Source organism: Hibiscus syriacus, unplaced genomic scaffold (genome assembly GCF_006381635.1).
Source record: "Hibiscus syriacus cultivar Baekdansim isolate YM2019G1 unplaced genomic scaffold, ASM638163v2 tig00111330_pilon, whole genome shotgun sequence".
NCBI classification, from domain to species: domain Eukaryota; kingdom Viridiplantae; phylum Streptophyta; class Magnoliopsida; order Malvales; family Malvaceae; genus Hibiscus; species Hibiscus syriacus.
In genome coordinates, this window is record NW_024063059.1 from 10485132 (window position 1) to 10504268 (window position 19137).

Genomic DNA, 19137 nt, shown 5'->3' on the forward strand with positions numbered 1-19137 from the left:
AATTGCACATTTCCAGACTAAATTTCTCTGATCCAAAATATTAAAATAATATTTCCAACCATTTTATAACATCCTTCAAATTTTTGTAAAATTGCAATTCAATCTGAATTTACCGATTATTTACTGCTTTAACCTTTTCTAATTTTTCTTTACTAAAATTCCAAATCCAAAATATAATTTCGATAAAACCCTACTCCCAAGAGTAAACTATCTATTAATGGAATAAATTTTTTTTAGGTACTTTATCACTTAATTCCCTAAAATTCTTCCAAGTTTTATACTTTGGCCATCAAACTTTCAAAAGTTACATTTTGGTCACTAACCAAAATTTGGGGTATTACAATAGTAACCGATTATTTTCAAAGGAATAATTTCTCCATTCCAATACAATTTCAATTACAGCCTATTATGTTATATATAACATAACAATTTCGTTTTAACCTATAATGTTACACTACATTTGGTTTATTAACTCCAACCTATAATGTTTTATACACCTATTATATAAACGTATCGATATTTATGTTAACTTACACTTGTTTTATGAATTACAAGTTATAATGTTAACATTCTATATAAACTCTTATCATAATCGATCCCAATTTTATTTTTCTTCATAAACCCCAAACTCTAGATCCTAATTTCTTAATTCACAAGACTACAAGCTAGGGTTTTAAGAACATACCTCTCAACGATATCGAATTACGATTTTGAGTTTTGTGGGAACCGTTTCACTACAATTTCGCTTCTATTACTCAGAGGGAAAATTGATTTCAAACAAGAACAACATTTTTTCTTCTTCAAATTTTATTAAAACTTTCATTAACCAGTTATGTTATCTATATTAAATCGATACTTTTCCTTATGTATCAATATTTATATATAATATTGATACTTTTGAGTCTTTTCATTTTCAGGTATTTTAAAATTCAAAAGTATCGATACTTACTATTGAACTATATTTTGATATAACAATTTAAGGCAAAAATATTTTTGGACTTGAATTGAATTTATTCAAAAGTTTTCAAAAACAATTCAAAGTCCTTAAAAGTGGAATTGATCTGAGTAATTTTATTTTGCACGAAAATTGATCCCTGACGGCTCCAAACAACCTTCAACGGCTAGAAACAACCACAACAACATTCCAACACATAAATACAAGTTCAAGACACTTGAAGAAGGGTTAGAACACATATCCAAGCAATCAAACACAAGAGAAGAGCTTTTCACTCTTTATTTCAATTCTCTTGTAAATATTTTGTTCTTGTGAGCTAAATTTTGTAAACACCTTCCTTGTTTAGAGTTTTTCTTGTTTACATTCTTTTTCCTTTTGTAAAGGGTTTTTGGTTCTATCTTAGCCACTTGAAAAGATAGGGAGTTATAAAGGTTATCTCTTGATCCTTTAAAAAGAAAGAACAAATTAGTGAATTTGTTAGAAAATCCTTAGTTTGGAGCTAAGGTAGTGGATGCAGACTTGGTTGAGAAGTCGAACCACTTTAAATCCTTTTGTTCATTGTTTTATATTTTTCTCTCCTTACTCCTTAAATTCAATTTTATCTTTTAAACACCTTTACACTCTTTCGGTTGTCAATTGAGCCTCTTCACAAAACCTAACACTTACCGATAATAAAAGTTTGTTTGTTAACAATTTTTTTTTTATGATTTCAACCTAAAATATTATGATTAAATCAACATTTTCGGTTGTGCCTAATCTACCATTTTAAACCTTATAGTAGTATGTCTTTCCTTAGACATCCCCAGTGATTAAACTTTTACAAAATGTAATAAATTAAGATTTAAATTGTATTAAATTCATGAACTAAATAATTTTAGTGATTAAAGAAAATTAATTTTATTTTTTATCACTGAAGTTATTTGACGATTATTTTTATATCATTAAATCTTGGCACAACATATAATGTAATATATAGGAATAACTGATTATATATATCTATTATTTTGATTACCTGAATTTGAATCTATAAATTACAAATATATTTTTTTAAAATTATATTTTTATTTTCAAATTATTTAAGTATTTCTATTCAAATATAAATTCAATATTATTATTCATAAGATATTTTAATTCATGAGAAAATCTAAATTCAAACCTTTAAAAAATATGTTGAATACATGAATCTAGAAAAATCCAAATATGCTAAAATTTTGTGAATCCTTTTAAATCAAAGCACAATGAGCCATAGTCCATTAGTGGTAGTCAGTCAAGAGTGAGGGTGAGATGAAAGTCGTAATCTTAAGGTTTAAGATTTATAATATAATTTGAAAATTTAAGATTCAAATGTATAATTTAAAATTTTAAAATTTATTTTTTATTATGATCCCATATGATATTAAAATATTAATAAATTATGACATCTCATATTAAAATAACAATAAATAATATATATCATTGTGATTAAAAACTAATATATAAAGTTTAATTATTGAATTAAAAAAAATTAAAAGTATAATGGATAAAATAGGAGTGATAAGATAGTTCATTTACTAAGTTTATAATTTACCTATAAATATAAAAGATTGTTGGATAAAAAAATAAGGGTTAATATAAAAATAAGTACATAAATTATACAATTTTTCTTGTTTAAGTGTTCAAACTATTTTTTGATCAATTCAGATGTCTAACATTACCAATATTATTATTTTAAGTGTCTCGATCATAACGGCATTAAAAATTTCGTTGAGTGACATTTGTCACGTTATGATAATTTATAAAATTTTATTTAAAATAAAAAACTTAAAAATATAATTTCTTTTAAAAAACTCATTTTTTTTAAAATTAACAAAACTTTGAAAATCTTATATTTATGCCGATCACCTTTTTTTCATCGTTTTAAATATAATAATTTATTTTAAAAAATCTTTAAAATTATTAAAATACAATATGTGTCAATTAACAAAAGATTTATCTACCGTTATAATCGAGATATTTAAAATGATAACATTTGTACCGTTAAATATTTAGATTGATCAAAAAATAATTTAGATATTTATATAAAAATATCGATATAATTTGAACACTTACTTTTATATTAATAAATAAAAAAATTGACTAGACTGGAAACTTACTGCAGTAGCTACAGTCTGCATTGAGTCTGCTAAAAATATTTTTATCTTATGATTAGTAAAATTTATTTTTAATATTCTAAATCAACGTTCGGACAACTCCATCTCTGAACTCACATATCTACGCAGTTTCTCTAAAGCTGAAATGAAAAAAAAAATATTTCTTCTTTGACAAATCCATCTCTCCCAGTTTAGATTTCTAGGGTTTATTTTAAATAGTCCGTTATGGTTTTTTCTTCTTAACTGGCGGTTTATTGGATGATCTAACCCAAAATTTTCTCTCTATTTTACCCTAATATATTAATTGATTGGAGCTCGGATTCGCATATGTGATGTAAGTTCCTTTCTCTTTCTCTTTCTCTTTGTTTTGTTTTATTTTATGTTTTGCAATATTCTGTAGCCATTATATCTCAATTAATTACGGGGCTCGTTGGAGTTTGTATGTAGATCTGTTGGTTGGAACTTACTGTTTGAGCACTTCTCAGATCGAAATTACTTGTTTGGTTTCTGAGACAATAGGAGAGGAAAAATAAGAAAAAATTTAAAAGTATTAAATCACGTTGTCAACAATCAAAAAGTTTGAAATTCACACTGGTGTTTTTGGGTTATAATATACGGATTTTTTGAAATGTTTGTTGCAGATTGGTATTAAATTTCAGTTTTTTTTCTCAGCAATATAGTTATTTTGTTAATAAGATGCAAATCCACTGAACAGTGGATTACAAGGACGACCAACATAGGAAATAAAAAATCAGCCGACACCCCGATCAATACAAAACCTATAAACCTAAAGAATCAAAAAAGTTAGCAAAATGAAAACTTCCTACATTGGTGATTTTCCTTTTATTATAGTTTCTTTTGTTTATATTGGTGAAGTAAAAAATGTTGTTCTGCTTCGGTGTTCTAATGTTTAAGAGATCTGGTTTCAGATTTATAATAATATCTGTTCTAAATCTTTTAGTGGCATGCATCTCGTGTAGTAATTAATAAATTTGAGATGCCATGGTTTTTTTGTGGCATGATTTATATTGTTTCAATCTATCCAATGTAATTTTTGTTATAGAGGATAGACAAACATGTATTAACAAAAACAGATTGCCATGAAAAGGAAAAAAAGAATGTTATGTTTGCCTGTATAAATACTCAAAGCAGGTACTCGACGTGTGGCTTGGACCAGTACTCTATTCTGATAGATGTTGAGCATGTTGTGCAAATGGTTTGAGAAACACTAAGTATTTAGCCTTTCCTCTGAACTTTTTAGTTGTTTTTCTTCTTCAGATTGTAGCAAATGCTGCTGGTTGTGAAGCTCATAGGATTCCAGCTCAAATTCGATACTTCTTCAAAGCTTCTCTATTGTGAATTGATTGCTGTATTGAAGAACTGAAACATTTTATTGTTGCCAAACTCTAGAGTTTCAATATTTAGAAATGAATTTGCTTTAGAAAAACTTGCGAAGTAGTCACCTCAGACCATAAAAGTTTGAAACATGCTTTCATGGTGGGGAAAGTCATCTTCCAAAGAAGTGAAGAAAAAAACAAATAAGGAAAGTCTCATTGATACCATACACCGAAAATTTAAGATTCTTTCAGAAGGTAAACCAAACTGTAGGTCAGGAGCATCACATAGACATGGCAATGACAGAGCATCAGAAAAAGGATCTCAATCCTGCGCACAATCTAGGTCTCCTTCGCCCTCTAAACAGGTTTTTAGGTGTCAAAGTTTTGTTGAAAGGCCAAATGCTCAACCACTGCCACTTCCTGATCAGCATCCTGCAATAGTGGGTCGTACAGGCTCTGGAATCAGCATATCATCAAAATCAAGGCCAGGAAAAGGCTCCAAGTCATCATTATTTCTGCCTCTTCCACGACCTGGATGCATACGTCATAGACTAAATCCTAATGACATAGATGGAGACTACGTTACTGCTTCAGTTAGCAGTGAGAGCTCCACTGAAAGTGACAATCCCACCAATTCACATAATCGTAGTCTGCGAGCAAATGATCATGACAATGGGACTAGAACTGATGCAAGCAGCTCTTCCAGGTGAGCCTATCTGTTTCTTGTTAGTGCTAGAATGAAGATGTGTTCTTGCCAAAACAAGTTGGTATTTTATGTTTTACTTCTGGTTTTCTTCTCTCTTCTGTTTGGTAAAAAAGCTCACTCTTAACAAAGTTTTACTTATTTTCTGTTTGAAGCGTTATGCTCAAAGATCAATCCTCTATGGTCAGCCAAAATAACTCAAGAGAGGCTAGTAAACAGGCTAACATTTCATTTGGTAATAGTATCTCTCCGAAAACTCCTAAAAGAAGACCTTTAAGCAATCATATGGGAAATATTCAAATCCCACATCATGGTGCTTTCAGCAGCGTTCCTGACAGCTCCATGTCAAGTCCTTCTAGAAGCCCAATGAGTGCTTTTGGCACAGAGCAAGTAATGAACTCTCCTTTCTGGGCAGGAAAGACTTATACTGATGTCACTTTGCTTGGATCCGGCCCTTGCTCCAGTCCTGGATCTGGTCAGAATTCTGGGCATAATTCAATGGGTGGGGATATGTCAGGACAGCTATTTTGGCAACCAAGTAGGGGCAGCCCCGAGTATTCTCCAATACCAAGTCCTAGGATGACCAGTGCTGGTCCCAGTTCTAGAATTCATAGTGGGGCTGTCACTCCTAGTCATCCTAGATCTGCATGTACAGCTACCGAGTCACATACTGGTTGGCATGATGATGGAAAACAACAAAGCCACAGGTTGCCCCTTCCTCCTGCAACTACTTCCATCTCTTCTCCTTTCTCGCATTCAAATTCAGCAGCGACATCTCCCTCCATACCCCGGAGTCCAGGAAGGGCAGAGAATCTTGTAAACCAGGTGTCACGGTGGAAAAAAGGAAAGCTTCTGGGTAGAGGCACATTTGGTCATGTTTATGTTGGTTTTAACAGGTATAATTGTTCAAAGGAATAGTTGTCTAATTTCCTTTCTTAAAAATGACATCTGTTCCCCAGTGGTTTATGCCTTTTGCTATTCCAGATTTGAGATTAGTGATTGAAAGTGATGTTTCAGTGTTTATACTATTTTATCAATAAAATGTGATTCTTGCAATATCTGACTTCATATATTAAACCAGCTGGGATCTGACGATTTCAGCATGTCTGCCCTTTTGAAATATTTGTTGGTGATTGCCTTTTGTTACTATGTCTATATCTAATTTTATTTTCAACATCAAACAGTGAGAGTGGTGAGATGTGCGCAATGAAAGAGGTTACCTTATTTTCTGATGATGCCAAGTCAAAAGAAAGTGCTAAGCAGTTGATGCAGGTAGACCAATTTTCGATTAGCTCAAGAAGTTTTCAATTGTCCAGAACTCCAGATAATGCAAAATGAAATAATGCTTTCCTTGCTATTCTCTAACTTGGTTTTAACTTTGAAAGAAACTCATTTTCTTATTTCTCTAACAGGAAATTGCTTTATTGAGCCGCTTACAGCATCCAAATATAGTGCAATACTATGGGTCTGAAAAGGTGTGTCCTATGTCCAACAATCTGTTTTATTGGCCTTTACATCATGTATGGTTATTGAAAATTGTTATTGAGGTATTAGGAAGTTGCATTGACTAATGAGTTCTTTCTAAAAGAGTTGTTCGTTATATATTAAGAAATAGTGAACCATAAAATGTTAAGAAACTTTTGGGAATTATTTTTATGGTCACTTACTAACCACAAAACACTGTTACTCGTTAAGCAAATTCTTACAAAAATAAATGGATAGGGGCAAATTAATTTCATGCTTCTCTTACAGAGCTTTCGGATAAATTCCTGAACAGGTTGATGACAAGCTTTACATATACCTTGAGTATGTATCTGGTGGGTCTATTTATAAAATTCTCCAGGACTATGGGCAGCTTGGTGAATTAGCAATTCGCAGTTACACCCAACAGATCTTGTCTGGGCTTGCCTACCTACATTCCAAGTCTACTGTCCATAGGTGAGTCAGGTTATCTATTCCTTATTTGATATGTTAGAAATACAACTTCATGGCATCTGTCTACTAATATTTGCATCAAGGAAAATATTATTCATCTTATATTTCTTGTACAGAGATATTAAAGGAGCAAACATATTGGTAGACCCTAATGGTCGTGTTAAGTTGGCAGACTTTGGGATGGCAAAGCATGTAAGTGTGGGTGTAATTACTTTTTGTTATAAATGATCTTAATCAGAATAAGTTGTACCTAGCCCTTTAGCTAAAAAAGCAATGATAGCTAGCCCAAGCTTGAAGATCATATATGACTTATTTAATGCTATATTATTATTCATTTATTAGACTTCTACTGTAAGGTTATTTCCAACATATAATGTATGCTTTGCAGATTGCATGTCAGTCCTGTCCACTTTCGTTTAAAGGAAGCCCTTACTGGCTGGCACCTGAGGTTAGACTTATTTTTCTCATTGTGTTTATTTCAAGTTCGTACTAATCCATCACAAAGGGGAAATGACGTGGTTTTTATGGTTGAGCTTTCTTCAGTCATGAAGTTTTCTTTAAAATGTATCTCATTTTTTCCCTATTATTTCCCCAGATTATAAGAAACCCTAGCGGTTGCAACCTTGCTGTGGATATATGGAGTCTTGGATGCACTGTTTTGGAAATGGCTACAACAAAACCTCCTTGGAGTCAATATGAAGGGGTCTGTTATAACTTACAAGAATAGAAAGATGGGATATTTTAAATTTCAAAGCTGTTTAATGCGCCTTTAACAATAGCAGTTATTTTATTTCTACTTATTTTGTGAAACGTGTATGTCAGGTTGCGGCTATGTTCAAGATTGGAAATAGCAAGGAACTTCCACCCATTCCAGATTACCTCTCAGATGAAGGAAAAGATTTTGTGCGTCAGTGTTTGCAACGCAACCCACTAAATCGTCCTACTGCAATTCAGCTTTTAGGCCACCCATTTGTAAAATATGCTGCAGCTGCACCTTTGGAAAGACCTATTCTAGATGCTGAGCTTTCAGATCCTACCCCTGGTGTGACAAATCTGGTGAAAACTCCGGTATTTTTCTTTTTTATATTGCTTTATTTAGGTTTACAGCCTGCATTATATTGCTGCGTTCATTACCTTCAACAATTAATTTAGGGGATATATATCTATTTATAATTGAAATAAATTTCAAAACTTGGTGTAATTTCTTTAAAATGGTGCTGCTGTAGTACATCGAACAATAGCCCGTCATGTTTTCAAGTATTTCAACTTGAATAATTTTTTTCTGAATGCTCAATAATTGTTCAAGTTTTCATCACTTCATATGCAAATGCTCCATGATTAGCTGGATGTGAACTGAAGGTATGATATGATATCGACATTCGTAGTGCACTTATTTCTTGGTTTCTTATTGTAGTTGGTGGAGATGTTCTTTGGGGGTTTGGTGTGTATTGTGTTACAAGATATAAATCAAGGTCATGCCATGCCTAGATTACATGGGTGTAATTCCTTTAAAATGGTGCTGCTGTAGTACATCGAACAATAGCCCGTCATGTTTTCAAGTATTTCAACTTGAATAATTTTTTTCTGAATGCTCAATAATTGTTCAAGTTTTCATCACTTCATATGCAAATGCTCCATAATTAGCTGGATGTGAACTGAAGGTATGATATGATATCGACATTCGTAGTGCACTTATTTCTTGGTTTCTTATTGTAGTTGGTGGAGATGTTCTTTGGGGGTTTGGTGTGTATTGTGTTACAAGATATAAATCAAGGTCATGCCATGCCGGTCATGCCATGCCTAGATTACATGGGTGTAATATGGACCATTAATAAACCAACCTGTGGCAGTAAATAGAACACCATGCTAACATAGAGAAGTGTTAACATGGTGGGGCAGTAATGAGGCCTTCAAATCTTATCAAAAAAAAAAAAGAAAAAACAGAGAGAAGTGTAAATATGCCCAAGTGGGCTCCAAAATACCCCAATGGAGTTCTGGCATTTGAGTCCTTAAATCTCATTGGATTTTTTACTCAAAACGGAGGAAAGTGTTGGATAACATAGTCAAGTTATTTACAAGCTTCTCACAACCAGCATTTCACAAGTGAATTTGTTAAGGATAGGAGTGAAAAAAATTTTAAAACTCTTATCGACAAGTTGCAAGGGTAAAAGGGAAAAAGGAGTCCTATATGCAAGCCATCTAGGAGTACCCAAAAATTCTGAATAAGTTGTGGTAATGTAAAGAACTACAATGGCAATAGGGTGATGCAAGCATGCTTATTAAGTAAATAGAAAGTGTTCTAAATTTTACTTGTGCAAGCAATGCTGCTCTTTCTGCTCCGAATCTTAGTTGCTTTGTGCCTCTTCCTGCAATACTTGACCATTGGCAGGGACCGATATACTTATTGATTACGTTCTCATTTAATTTTTATGTCATCTTTTCCTTGGTTCAGATTTAAAAGTGGCTTGTTATGCCGTTCATCTTTTTGGCTTGAGTATGTTTTGCATGTTTACGTCATGAATGTTCTCACATTTGACCAAACTTTACTGTTGCTCTGGCTTGCTGCTTATCAGGGCATTGGACAGGCTAGGATTTATTCCTCCCTGAAGTCGGATCAACTTGCTGTTCATTCGTTCAGAGTTTCAAAACTGCACATATGGTCTCTCTCTCTCTCTCTCTCTCTCTCTCTCTCTCTCTCTCTCTCTCTCTCTCTCTCTCTCTCTCTCTCTCTCGTACATGCACAAATGCGTAAGTAGATAAAAATGATAATTTTTCAATACTGCATGATTCTGATTCTCATTTCAATTCCCTGTTATGCAGTGATATCAATATTCCTAGGAATGTATCTTGCCCTGTTTCACCCATAGGAAGCCCTCTTCTACTTTCAAGGTCACCACAACATCTAAATGGAAGAACGTCTCCTCCTCCCATTTCTACCCCCCGGACCACCTCAGGTTCATCTACACCCTTGACAGGTGGCAGTGGTGCTATGCCTTTTGGTTATCTGAAACAATCAGCTTACTTTCAAGAGGGTTTTGGAAGCATGCCGAAGCCCTCAAATGGTCTTTTTGTTAGTGGCTCCTCCCATTATGATAACAATCCCGAAATTTTTCGTGGACTGCAAGCAGGTTCACACATCTTTTCTGAACTGATGCCATCAGAAAATGATGTTTTAGGAAATGGAAGAATGGTTCATGGGGAATCTTATGATGGACAGTCTGTATTAGCTGATCGTGTTTCTCGACAACTTCTGAAGGACCATGTAGCGATGAGCCCATCCTTGGATCTAAGTCCTAGCTCTCCATTACCTAACCGGAGTGTTATCATCTAAATGCAACTTTGAAGACTCAGATCAGAACCTCTCTTGGGTCTTACGGGATCACATTGTATTCACCAGAACTTTGAAGTGCAAGTGAGGTGTCTGGTGACTTGTAGGTCATTTGCCAAGGATCAAGGTTTAATCTACATGCTTTGTGATTGATAAAGCTATGGAGAAATTGGTTCGAGTTAGTTGTTCAATAGACCATTTTATTCAGGTGAAACTAAGAATACTGCTGCCATATCAATGATTATATAACACGAGGAAAGTGGCATGAACTGAACAGAGTTAAGTGTTTAAATCAACTGATGCTTCACCGAAATGCGTTGGTGAAAAGTTCACAAGCAGGCTTCTGATCATAATTCAGGTGGAAGAACTAGGTTAGCCAACCATTAGCTTTCGGAACAATATCATTTAGTCAAGCTTGATACAGATGTACAAATATTGAAGAAATCAAACGAGAATTCCGAGTTTTGCCATGAAGAAATAACTGGATTGCTGAGCAGCGGGTCATGCAGTCAAGCTCGCAAATCTCAATCCAGCCAGCCAACCCTATTGCATGCCTCCCTCACCCGTGCTTGACTTCAATTGTAATTCTTCCTTACTGCTCTAGTGCTCAACATGATTCATTGTACCTACGTTACAACTAAAGTAAAATGAATAAATGTATTTCTATCTTACGATCCTTTGAAGTTACTAAAAGTATTCATATCAAGGAGTGGGATTCCGCACGACTTTGAGCCATCTCTAGTGAATTGTGTGTGGAGATGGATTGGATCCTAACAGGCATTGACGACAAGAAATTAAATAGGAGAAAGAAAGGGTTTAAGGGTTCAAAAGCCAATTGCTCAAAATTCGCACCAGATAGGCCTTTTGAATATTCATGATATCAACTGGGCCTTCTATCTTAAACTTCTCGTCAAATAGACCTTTTGAATAATAATAATATAGTTTATGTAGAAGCTAGCTAGGATTTTAGAGTGATTTAAAATGAAGAACCATTGAATATACTTATTTTTTTCTTACGTCTTAAATGGTATAATTGTGGATGAACGATAAATTACATTATGTCTAAATATATGCATAAAATATATAAAAATAAAAAATATAGTAAATATTGTTATATTTTCGACTGAAAATATGTTCAATAAATAACAACCGATTTATACCAACAACCAATTAGTTTAGTGTGATGAGATACTAAATCTTTTAAGTAAGATTAGGAGTTCGAATCCTGGTGTTTGCAAATGGAGTAAACGGTTGGGAGGGTCGCCATTGATTCTGTAGTACTTGATCCGAATTAGTTAATCAATACATCAAATATTTGTGGTTATACTAAAAAAATAACAATTGACTTAGGCTAATAAAAAGTTGAAGATTTTTTTTGATAAAAGTGTTCAAAATTTTTAACAGTTATTTTTTATATTTTAAATTTAAATTTTTTAACAAAAGAAAGGTAGAGTTTTATATATTAAAAATTAAAAAAATTATTTTTTAAAATTAAATAAGCTTTTAAATTTTATAAAAAGTCAATTAAACTATTGACTTATCTAAAACAATCGATTAAATTCACCTTTCATGCCATCATGGACATAAACTACTACGTCAGTAACATGAATCTTCATGTGAGCAATATTAATGGTCACATCATCATTATAATGGTTAACAAAAGTTTTCGTTGGTCAAAGAGTTAAAACTATAGTTGTTATTTTATAATTTTAAGATTTAATATTTTAGGTTTTTTATGAATATGAAAAAATAACAAGATCATGATTATTTATGAGGAAGGTTTAGGTATTTACAACAGAAACGAACGATTTATAATGTTGCGTGGAAATTAGAAAACACATAAAAAACGAAATTAACATACAGTAAAAAAAAAATACAATCATAATGTGAGTAAAAAATACAATATGCACCGCTCATCAGTTGGATTAATAGATATCAGAGCTCAACGGCCCAACAACGATTTGGACATGAAATGTACATCTTAGTATCATAACACATAAACAATACTCGAAAATATAATATAATAAATTTTTTTTAAAAAAAATAAATTATTAATAATATTAATATTTATATATTGATTTTTTTTAAACATAGTATAAGATGCTCATGTCACAAAATTATTATTAATAAACTAAATTAATAATAATAATTTTTTATTTTAATTGTATATTAAGAAAATATCATGTCACAAAAATATTATTAATAAAATAAATTAGAGTGATTAAAATATAAGCAATTAGAAAGTTGGATAGTCAAATTGAAAAAGGAGTGAGAGGATAATTAAGGGATGAATGATATAATTTATCCATTAAAAAATCTGATAGTTTACCCAAAAAATATCTTGTTTGAACGCTTCAGATGAAATGTACATCATGCAGTTAAAAGATCGTAGTTGAGGACTAATCGAAGAAAATGTTCGTTTAACTTGTATGAATTTTTAGGGTTGGGGTTGGGATTATTTTTTATTATGTTTGGGGAAATTATTATACTTAGTTGGAACATCAAAATAGATTTTAAGAGAGAAGATAATAACACAATAATACATAAAATTCATCACAAAACGTTGAGGATATAACTACAAAGGACAGAGACATAAGTACAGTGGGAAGAAATATAAACAAGCGTTTTTAAAATCACAAAGAAATTAAAAACTACAACTTAGAGTATGTATATCAGTATGAAGCTTACGTATCATATTTAGCCATCATAGTCCATAGAGTCATCAAAAGTTATACACACAATGCCTGTGTCCGCGTCTACTAGTACTTTAGAGTATGAACTCAAATCAATAAATGATCAAACCTTTAATTTCAACTGGAAATACACAATGTATGCATTGTTCCTTACGATGCCTCGTATCCTAGGCTTGGTACACCATCAGTCTACTCCTTGAGTTTTAATCAATTGTTTTAGCTTTCAAACAAGAAAAGGAAGCCCATCGCCATAATGAACATTAATTCTACTGCTTCGTTACAACGGAGGCATAAAAGCTTGTTTCTATATACCACGCACATGAAGAGAATTTCAGTAATTTTCCACTATTAATTAGTATTATTGTTTGTCCTCCTTGGGTTCTTCTTTCTTCTCTTCCACTGCGGGTCCAACTGACACAATGTCCACTTTTCCCACCTTCTTCAACCTCTTCACCACCGCCACTGCATCCATCTGCCCTATCACCGTCAGCTTCTGTTCCTTTAGATCCGCCGCTATTGAATCAACCCCTGCCACCACCCACACACCATTTTTTTTTACATCAAAAGTAGAAATTTGATAAAGCATTTCTAATTGTTCTGGTTATTGTGCTTGCATACCGTAGATATCTGCAGCAGCTTCGATGGCTTTTTTCTTGGTCTTCTCATCGGCTATGGTTAGAACTTTGAGAACCACCTTTTGCTACAACAGTAAACATGAAACTTAGAAGAATAAAAGATGATAAACATGAAAGTAGAGAAAGAGAAATTTACCTGAGCCATTGTGGACTGAGAAATAAGTTAATTGGGAGAAGAATGAAACGAGTTATTGTAAGTGGGGTGAAGAGTTTATAAATGGTGAAATTTGAGGTAACTGAAAATGGTAGCCTTTTCGATGTACGATTAGTCAGGCTTCAGCTTCAAATTGATGGCTATTACGTACCGTTTCTGTCTAGCCACATGGCCTATTTCATTTCCTATCTATTACGAAAAGGGAAAATACTTCACATATCACCAAATTTAAATTTTAAATATTAATTTGTTTACACCATCAAATTTTTAATTTTATCAATTTTATCATTAGTATTTATTTTTAAGTATGATTATATCATTTCACCATTAACGAAACGATAACATAACAGTTGCGCGTCATGACATTATTAACATGGTTGCCTTTTTAAAATATTATCGTTTTGAGCATTTTGACACGATTATTTTAGTACACGAAAAGTTCAAAACGATAATATTTTATTATTGTCATTATGAAAAAAATGATATCCATAGGATTTAAGCCAAAGGCCTTTTTAAGATTTAATGCTAAAGACAAACCACCAAGTTGTGTTAAGAACTTCTTGTATTCTTAACAAAAATAGTTAAAGAACAGCTTGAATTAATATAATTTATTAATATAATTTTTATAATTATATTATTTTTCAAGTGAAATGTTAAGAATATAAACCAGTTCGCACTTAGAGATGCTAGATCGATGGACACCCTATCGTTCAAGTTTGTAGGAGGTAATGAATATAAACATGGTATTTAAATTATATATTAATTTTGTTAAGAATATAACAAAAGCTTGGTGGTTGGGTGTTTAACATTAAACTTTAAAGGTTTTTGGTTTGAATCTAAGTTTTTTTCTTTTTCAAGTGACTAACAAAATGATGTCGTATTGAACTTTTTGAACATTAAAACAGTCTATCAAAACGACATTATTTTAATAAGTCAATTAAGTCAACAATATCAAAGTGTGCAACTATTATGTCATCGTCTCGTTAAATCATTAACGTCGGAGCGATATAATTGTACTTAAAGTAAATGTCACGGGTGCACGTCAGTGATGCATGATTCAACATCCATAATAACTAATATAACTGCATCCAAGGAGTATGACTCATGACAAGAATAGCATTTCTATGAACAATTTATATTCTGAGGGAAGAGTGTTCAAGATCGTAGTAAAATGTTCAGTTTTAGTTACTGAGTTTCTACATGTGACAAAGAGATCACAAATCCTTCTTTTATATACATTGTGTGCTGTCGCTTCAAAAGTAATCCTTTATTCAGAGAACGAAACCGACAATGTAGATGCATCAACTTTGCGGTAGAGAGTTTTGGATAAATTTTGAGACGTGATGGAATATTATAACAAAGGAATAGAAACTTGAGGAATGAAGATCTATCTTATTCAGTAATGTATACAAGGATTTATATACAACAAATCACGTGAATACAATGGCTCTTAATTGCCCAACAACAAGATAACCGTATTAGTTGACTAATTCTTAACAATCTAACAATTATTTATTTCATTTAACATTCACCCGACTTCTTCGACCTTTTTAATGTAAAGATGAACACTTAAATTGAAAGTGCGATGCTTCCTTTCATTCTACTTGAATTGAAAATATAATGCTTCTCTCCGTTCTATTTTAAGACGGCACTGCAATTTGATACCGACAATTTTGCTCCAACTAATTGAGAAAGAACATTCAAATTGACAATGGACAAAAGCCCGGAAGCAAATGATCATTCTCTTACTTCACATATCAAAGATAAGTACGACTTGCAACATGTTCTCTAACATCATTAACAACAAATTTGGATGGAATTTGTCGACATACATTTTCGTCCCGTCCTTTTTATATTATTATTTATATTATATTATCATTATAATTATTATTAATAAATAATAAATTTTATTATTATTATAATTTACAAATCAGGACCCGGAGGCCCGTTTACAAGTTCAACCCGAGTTAAGCCCAAAACCCGGTCTAGACCCTATTCGGCCTAGACGACCCAGTAGGCCCAAGACACGTTTAGAGTTTTCTGCTAGGGTTTCCACACAGCTCCAGCCGCCAACATCCTCAACCGTTGGATCTAGAGAGATCCAACGGTCTAGATCCATTCCAGCAGAAACCCTAGGGTTGAACCCTAGGACGATTTCGACCGCCACCTCCAACTGCTCCACTGCCTCCAACTGCTCCGCTGCCTCCAACTGCTCCCCAAATGCTCAAACCAGTGATTGCCATACCATTATCGCCGCACCAAATGGACCCCAAAGATCTGGGTGCATTTAATGCACCCAACGAGATTACCGCACAACACATAGTCCCTACGGTGAGTCAACATCATAGCTTCGGTGACTCACCGAAGGTTTCATCCGAAGAGTGGCTCGTCGAGGCCTATAAAAATCCTTGAAATCCTGCAAAGAAAGAAGACACACAATAAGAAAAATCGAACAGAAAAAGAAACACAACGAAGACACGGGAGCAAGCAAGACACCAAACAGCAAACCGAAAGAAGGAAGAAGAGTGAAACTTACCCTCAATCATCGGAGATTCCAAGCGTCGTCAGAGCACCCAAAATACCGAAGGTATAAACTTAGATCTAGGAAATACTAGGGCTTTTTAGGAGGAAAGAAGGCTGGATTTGGGTTTAGGATATTCCGACCGTCGATTTGGTGTATTTTTATATTTTTCGGCCACCGTTCAGTGGCGGAAACCATCGATATACGACGGCAGGTGGCCGGCTCTCCCTCCGGTGAGAGAGTTTTAGAGAGAAGGGAGAGCTTCTCTCTCTTAGAGAGAGAAGCAAAATAAAGAAAATGAGAGAGTTAAGGTCATTTAGGGTTGAATTTAGGGTTAAATACCCTCCCCATACGGTGACGTTTTGGGGAAGGGGTATATATGTAATTTAAGTCACATGTATACTATGTTCGCAATCCCTAAGATTTTATAAATTTCTATATTAGTCACTGAAATAATTTTCTGTGCATTTTAATTTTAATTTGGATTTTTATTTTGTTTTATTTAAATTTTAATCATTGTCTTATATTTATATATATTTAATATTAATATCATATTTAGTCCTTATTATTTTTATTAAGTTATATTTTGATCCCGAATAATAATTAGATTAAATTACATTTTTAATACCTAAATTTAATGATATTTCAAATTATGGCGATTAATTTTTATATTTTTATAATTTAATCCCTAAGCTTTAATAATTTAATTTTAAATAATATTTGGACTATTATAATATTTCATATATTATGTATATATTAATATTAAACCTCTAATGTTGATATTTTATGAAATAATCCCATAATTTTAATATTTTAAATAAGATTGTAGGATTATTTATAAATTGTAATATGAAGTATTTGCAATAGTGATTTTAATTTTTATATATTTTCTTGATTCAATCATTAAATTAATCGGGTTATATTATTTTACACAATGAATAAAAAAAATATTTCCTTAACTTATTAGGAATGTATTTTAAATGAGTATTGGTATAAAATAATATCCTTAATGTTTTTTCTTATGAGATCATAAATTAAATTCAATTCAAACTTATAAATTTTATTACAAAGACATTTAATTAATAAACAAAGGTACCGATTTTGGGCATTGTGGGGTGATAATCCTTCCCCACACGTAATTGACTCCCGAACTCATTTTCTAGTAAGCATACCCTTTTTGTGTTATTTTAATAATATTTTTATAAATTGTATTAAAATAACATAGCATTTTTGGTGACCAATCACACCTCGACAAATGATTGGTGGCGACTCCTCAAAATTGTGTTTTATCTTATGTCAGAAGAAAAATACTTATTTTTTCGAAATGAGATTTAGAAAATAACGACACTTGTTTTCGCCGGGCGAATACTGTTTCGACAGCTTGGTGACTCCACTGGGGACAAATTTTTTGTTAGAGAGTCAAGCCACCAGTTTAGTAATTAATTATCTTTGCAATAAATTATAAGTTTATTAATTTAATTTTTGATCCATTGAATAACCATTTTTTTGAATTAATTAACAATTAAATAGTTGTACTAACTTGTTTGTTAACGTTTTCAGATTTAATTATGTGTCTTTAGATTTCAGGAATAAATTTGTATGTTGTACATTTTTTCTGCTTTTCCTCACACACTGTGCATTGCATTATCATGACATGAGCTAAAACCCCACTCTTATCCTATTTAGCTTGAATGAGAAACTACTCCCTCGTGTGGTTTTCACCTCTGTATGGGATAGGGGACCATTCCTTGAGCTCACACCTTATGTTCCTCGCGTGGTTTTCACCTCCTTATGGACATAAGGAAGTATGTTCCTTCGGATTGAACTCGATCCGAAAGTCAGTGATGGACCAGGATTGAGCGTTTGGCAGCCCAAGGGGACACCAACAAAGGACAATTCGATGACCTTTTTTTACCACAGAACCAAACCCAATATATAATAAACATAGAACTTGAGTTTAAGAGAGCCTAACCCGAAAGAGTCTTGTAAGGTCATTACAAAAAGGAAAGTTTGTTGAGTTTTTTTTTTAATTTACATAGTATTACTTTATTTTCCAAGAAATGTATGGAACTAGATTGCATTAAGCTAGGATTTTTTATGATTATTAACTAATTACTCTTAGTTGAATTTTCTATTAATTTTCATTTTGCATTACATTTTTCATACCATGGTGTTGATTCATGATTGATGTCCATATAGAAAGCTAGAAATATGGAATGGAGAGTTCATGAAGTAGACGATAATGCAGTTGTTCTAAGATGGTCTGAGCAATCTCAACTTATCAATGGAGATAGCCTATTACCGGGATACATGTAAGATCTGATTGGTTATACTCATATCAATGTCTGTCAAAACAATTTGAGTGAGCTGAAAAAATATGGGAAAAATGGGAAACAATTGAAAAGCAGTTGTGCTACCAATTATATGGTGATATTACATATCTTTTAGACATCCCAATTGATCGACATTTGTTTAGAGCTCTATCACAATTTTGGAATCCTGCCTATAGTTGCTTCACCTTTGGTAGAGTGGATCTAACGCCTACCATGGAGGAATATCGAGATCTTATTAGTTATCCAAGATCTCAGGAAGACATGATATATACCAAACCACCTAATACTGCTTCTTTTAGACGAAAGTACTCCTAATGACTGGAATGAGTGAAGAGTGGGTCACCAAAAATATCAAAAAGAAGGGTGATAGTGAATGTATCACTTGGGCTGCCCTGAAAGAAGTGATTTACCTTC

At 32.7% G+C, this 19137-nt stretch overlaps 2 protein-coding genes across 2 annotated transcripts; one reads left to right on the plus strand and one right to left on the minus strand.

Annotated features, from left to right (window-relative positions):
* The first annotated feature begins 3203 nt into the window (after positions 1-3203).
* Positions 3204-11023, plus strand: LOC120158672 (mitogen-activated protein kinase kinase kinase YODA-like). The gene is made up of 12 exons (XM_039169472.1): positions 3204-3418; positions 4363-5127; positions 5280-6020; positions 6309-6396; positions 6537-6599; positions 6902-7062; positions 7176-7251; positions 7448-7507; positions 7655-7762; positions 7882-8127; positions 9633-9718; positions 9880-11023. The coding sequence occupies exons 2-12, from the start codon at positions 4571-4573 to the stop codon at positions 10388-10390; spliced, it is 2697 nt and encodes an 898-aa protein (XP_039025403.1). The 5' UTR covers positions 3204-3418; positions 4363-4570; the 3' UTR covers positions 10391-11023.
* A 2415-nt stretch (positions 11024-13438) lies between these two features.
* Positions 13439-16190, minus strand: LOC120158793 (heavy metal-associated isoprenylated plant protein 39-like). The gene is made up of 3 exons (XM_039169546.1): positions 16014-16190; positions 13699-13780; positions 13439-13608 (listed from the first exon to the last, which is right to left on the minus strand). Exons 1-3 carry the CDS (start codon positions 16188-16190, stop codon positions 13439-13441), a joined length of 429 nt encoding a protein of 142 aa, XP_039025477.1.
* Between the last annotated feature and the right edge of the window lie 2947 nt (positions 16191-19137).

What these genes read in the sequence shown, in the direction of transcription:
- LOC120158672 (XM_039169472.1), top strand. Translation starts at nt 4,571, where the DNA reads ATGCTTTCATGGTGGGGAAAGTCATCTTCCAAAGAAGTGAAGAAAAAA. An exon ending in TCCAAGTCTACTGTCCATAG is followed by an intron (nt 7,063 to 7,175) that starts GTGAGTCAGGTT and finishes TTTCTTGTACAG; the next exon opens with AGATATTAAAGGAGCAAACA. An exon ending in CTTACTGGCTGGCACCTGAG is followed by an intron (nt 7,508 to 7,654) that starts GTTAGACTTATT and finishes TTATTTCCCCAG; the next exon opens with ATTATAAGAAACCCTAGCGG.
- LOC120158793 (XM_039169546.1), bottom strand. Translation starts at nt 16,190, where the DNA reads ATGTGTTGTGCGGTAATCTCGTTGGGTGCATTAAATGCACCCAGATCT. An exon ending in GCGGTCGAAATCGTCCTAGG is followed by an intron (nt 13,781 to 16,013) that starts GTTCAACCCTAG and finishes TTACTGTTGTAG; the next exon opens with CAAAAGGTGGTTCTCAAAGT. An exon ending in AGCTGCTGCAGATATCTACG is followed by an intron (nt 13,609 to 13,698) that starts GTATGCAAGCAC and finishes GGGTGGTGGCAG; the next exon opens with GGGTTGATTCAATAGCGGCG.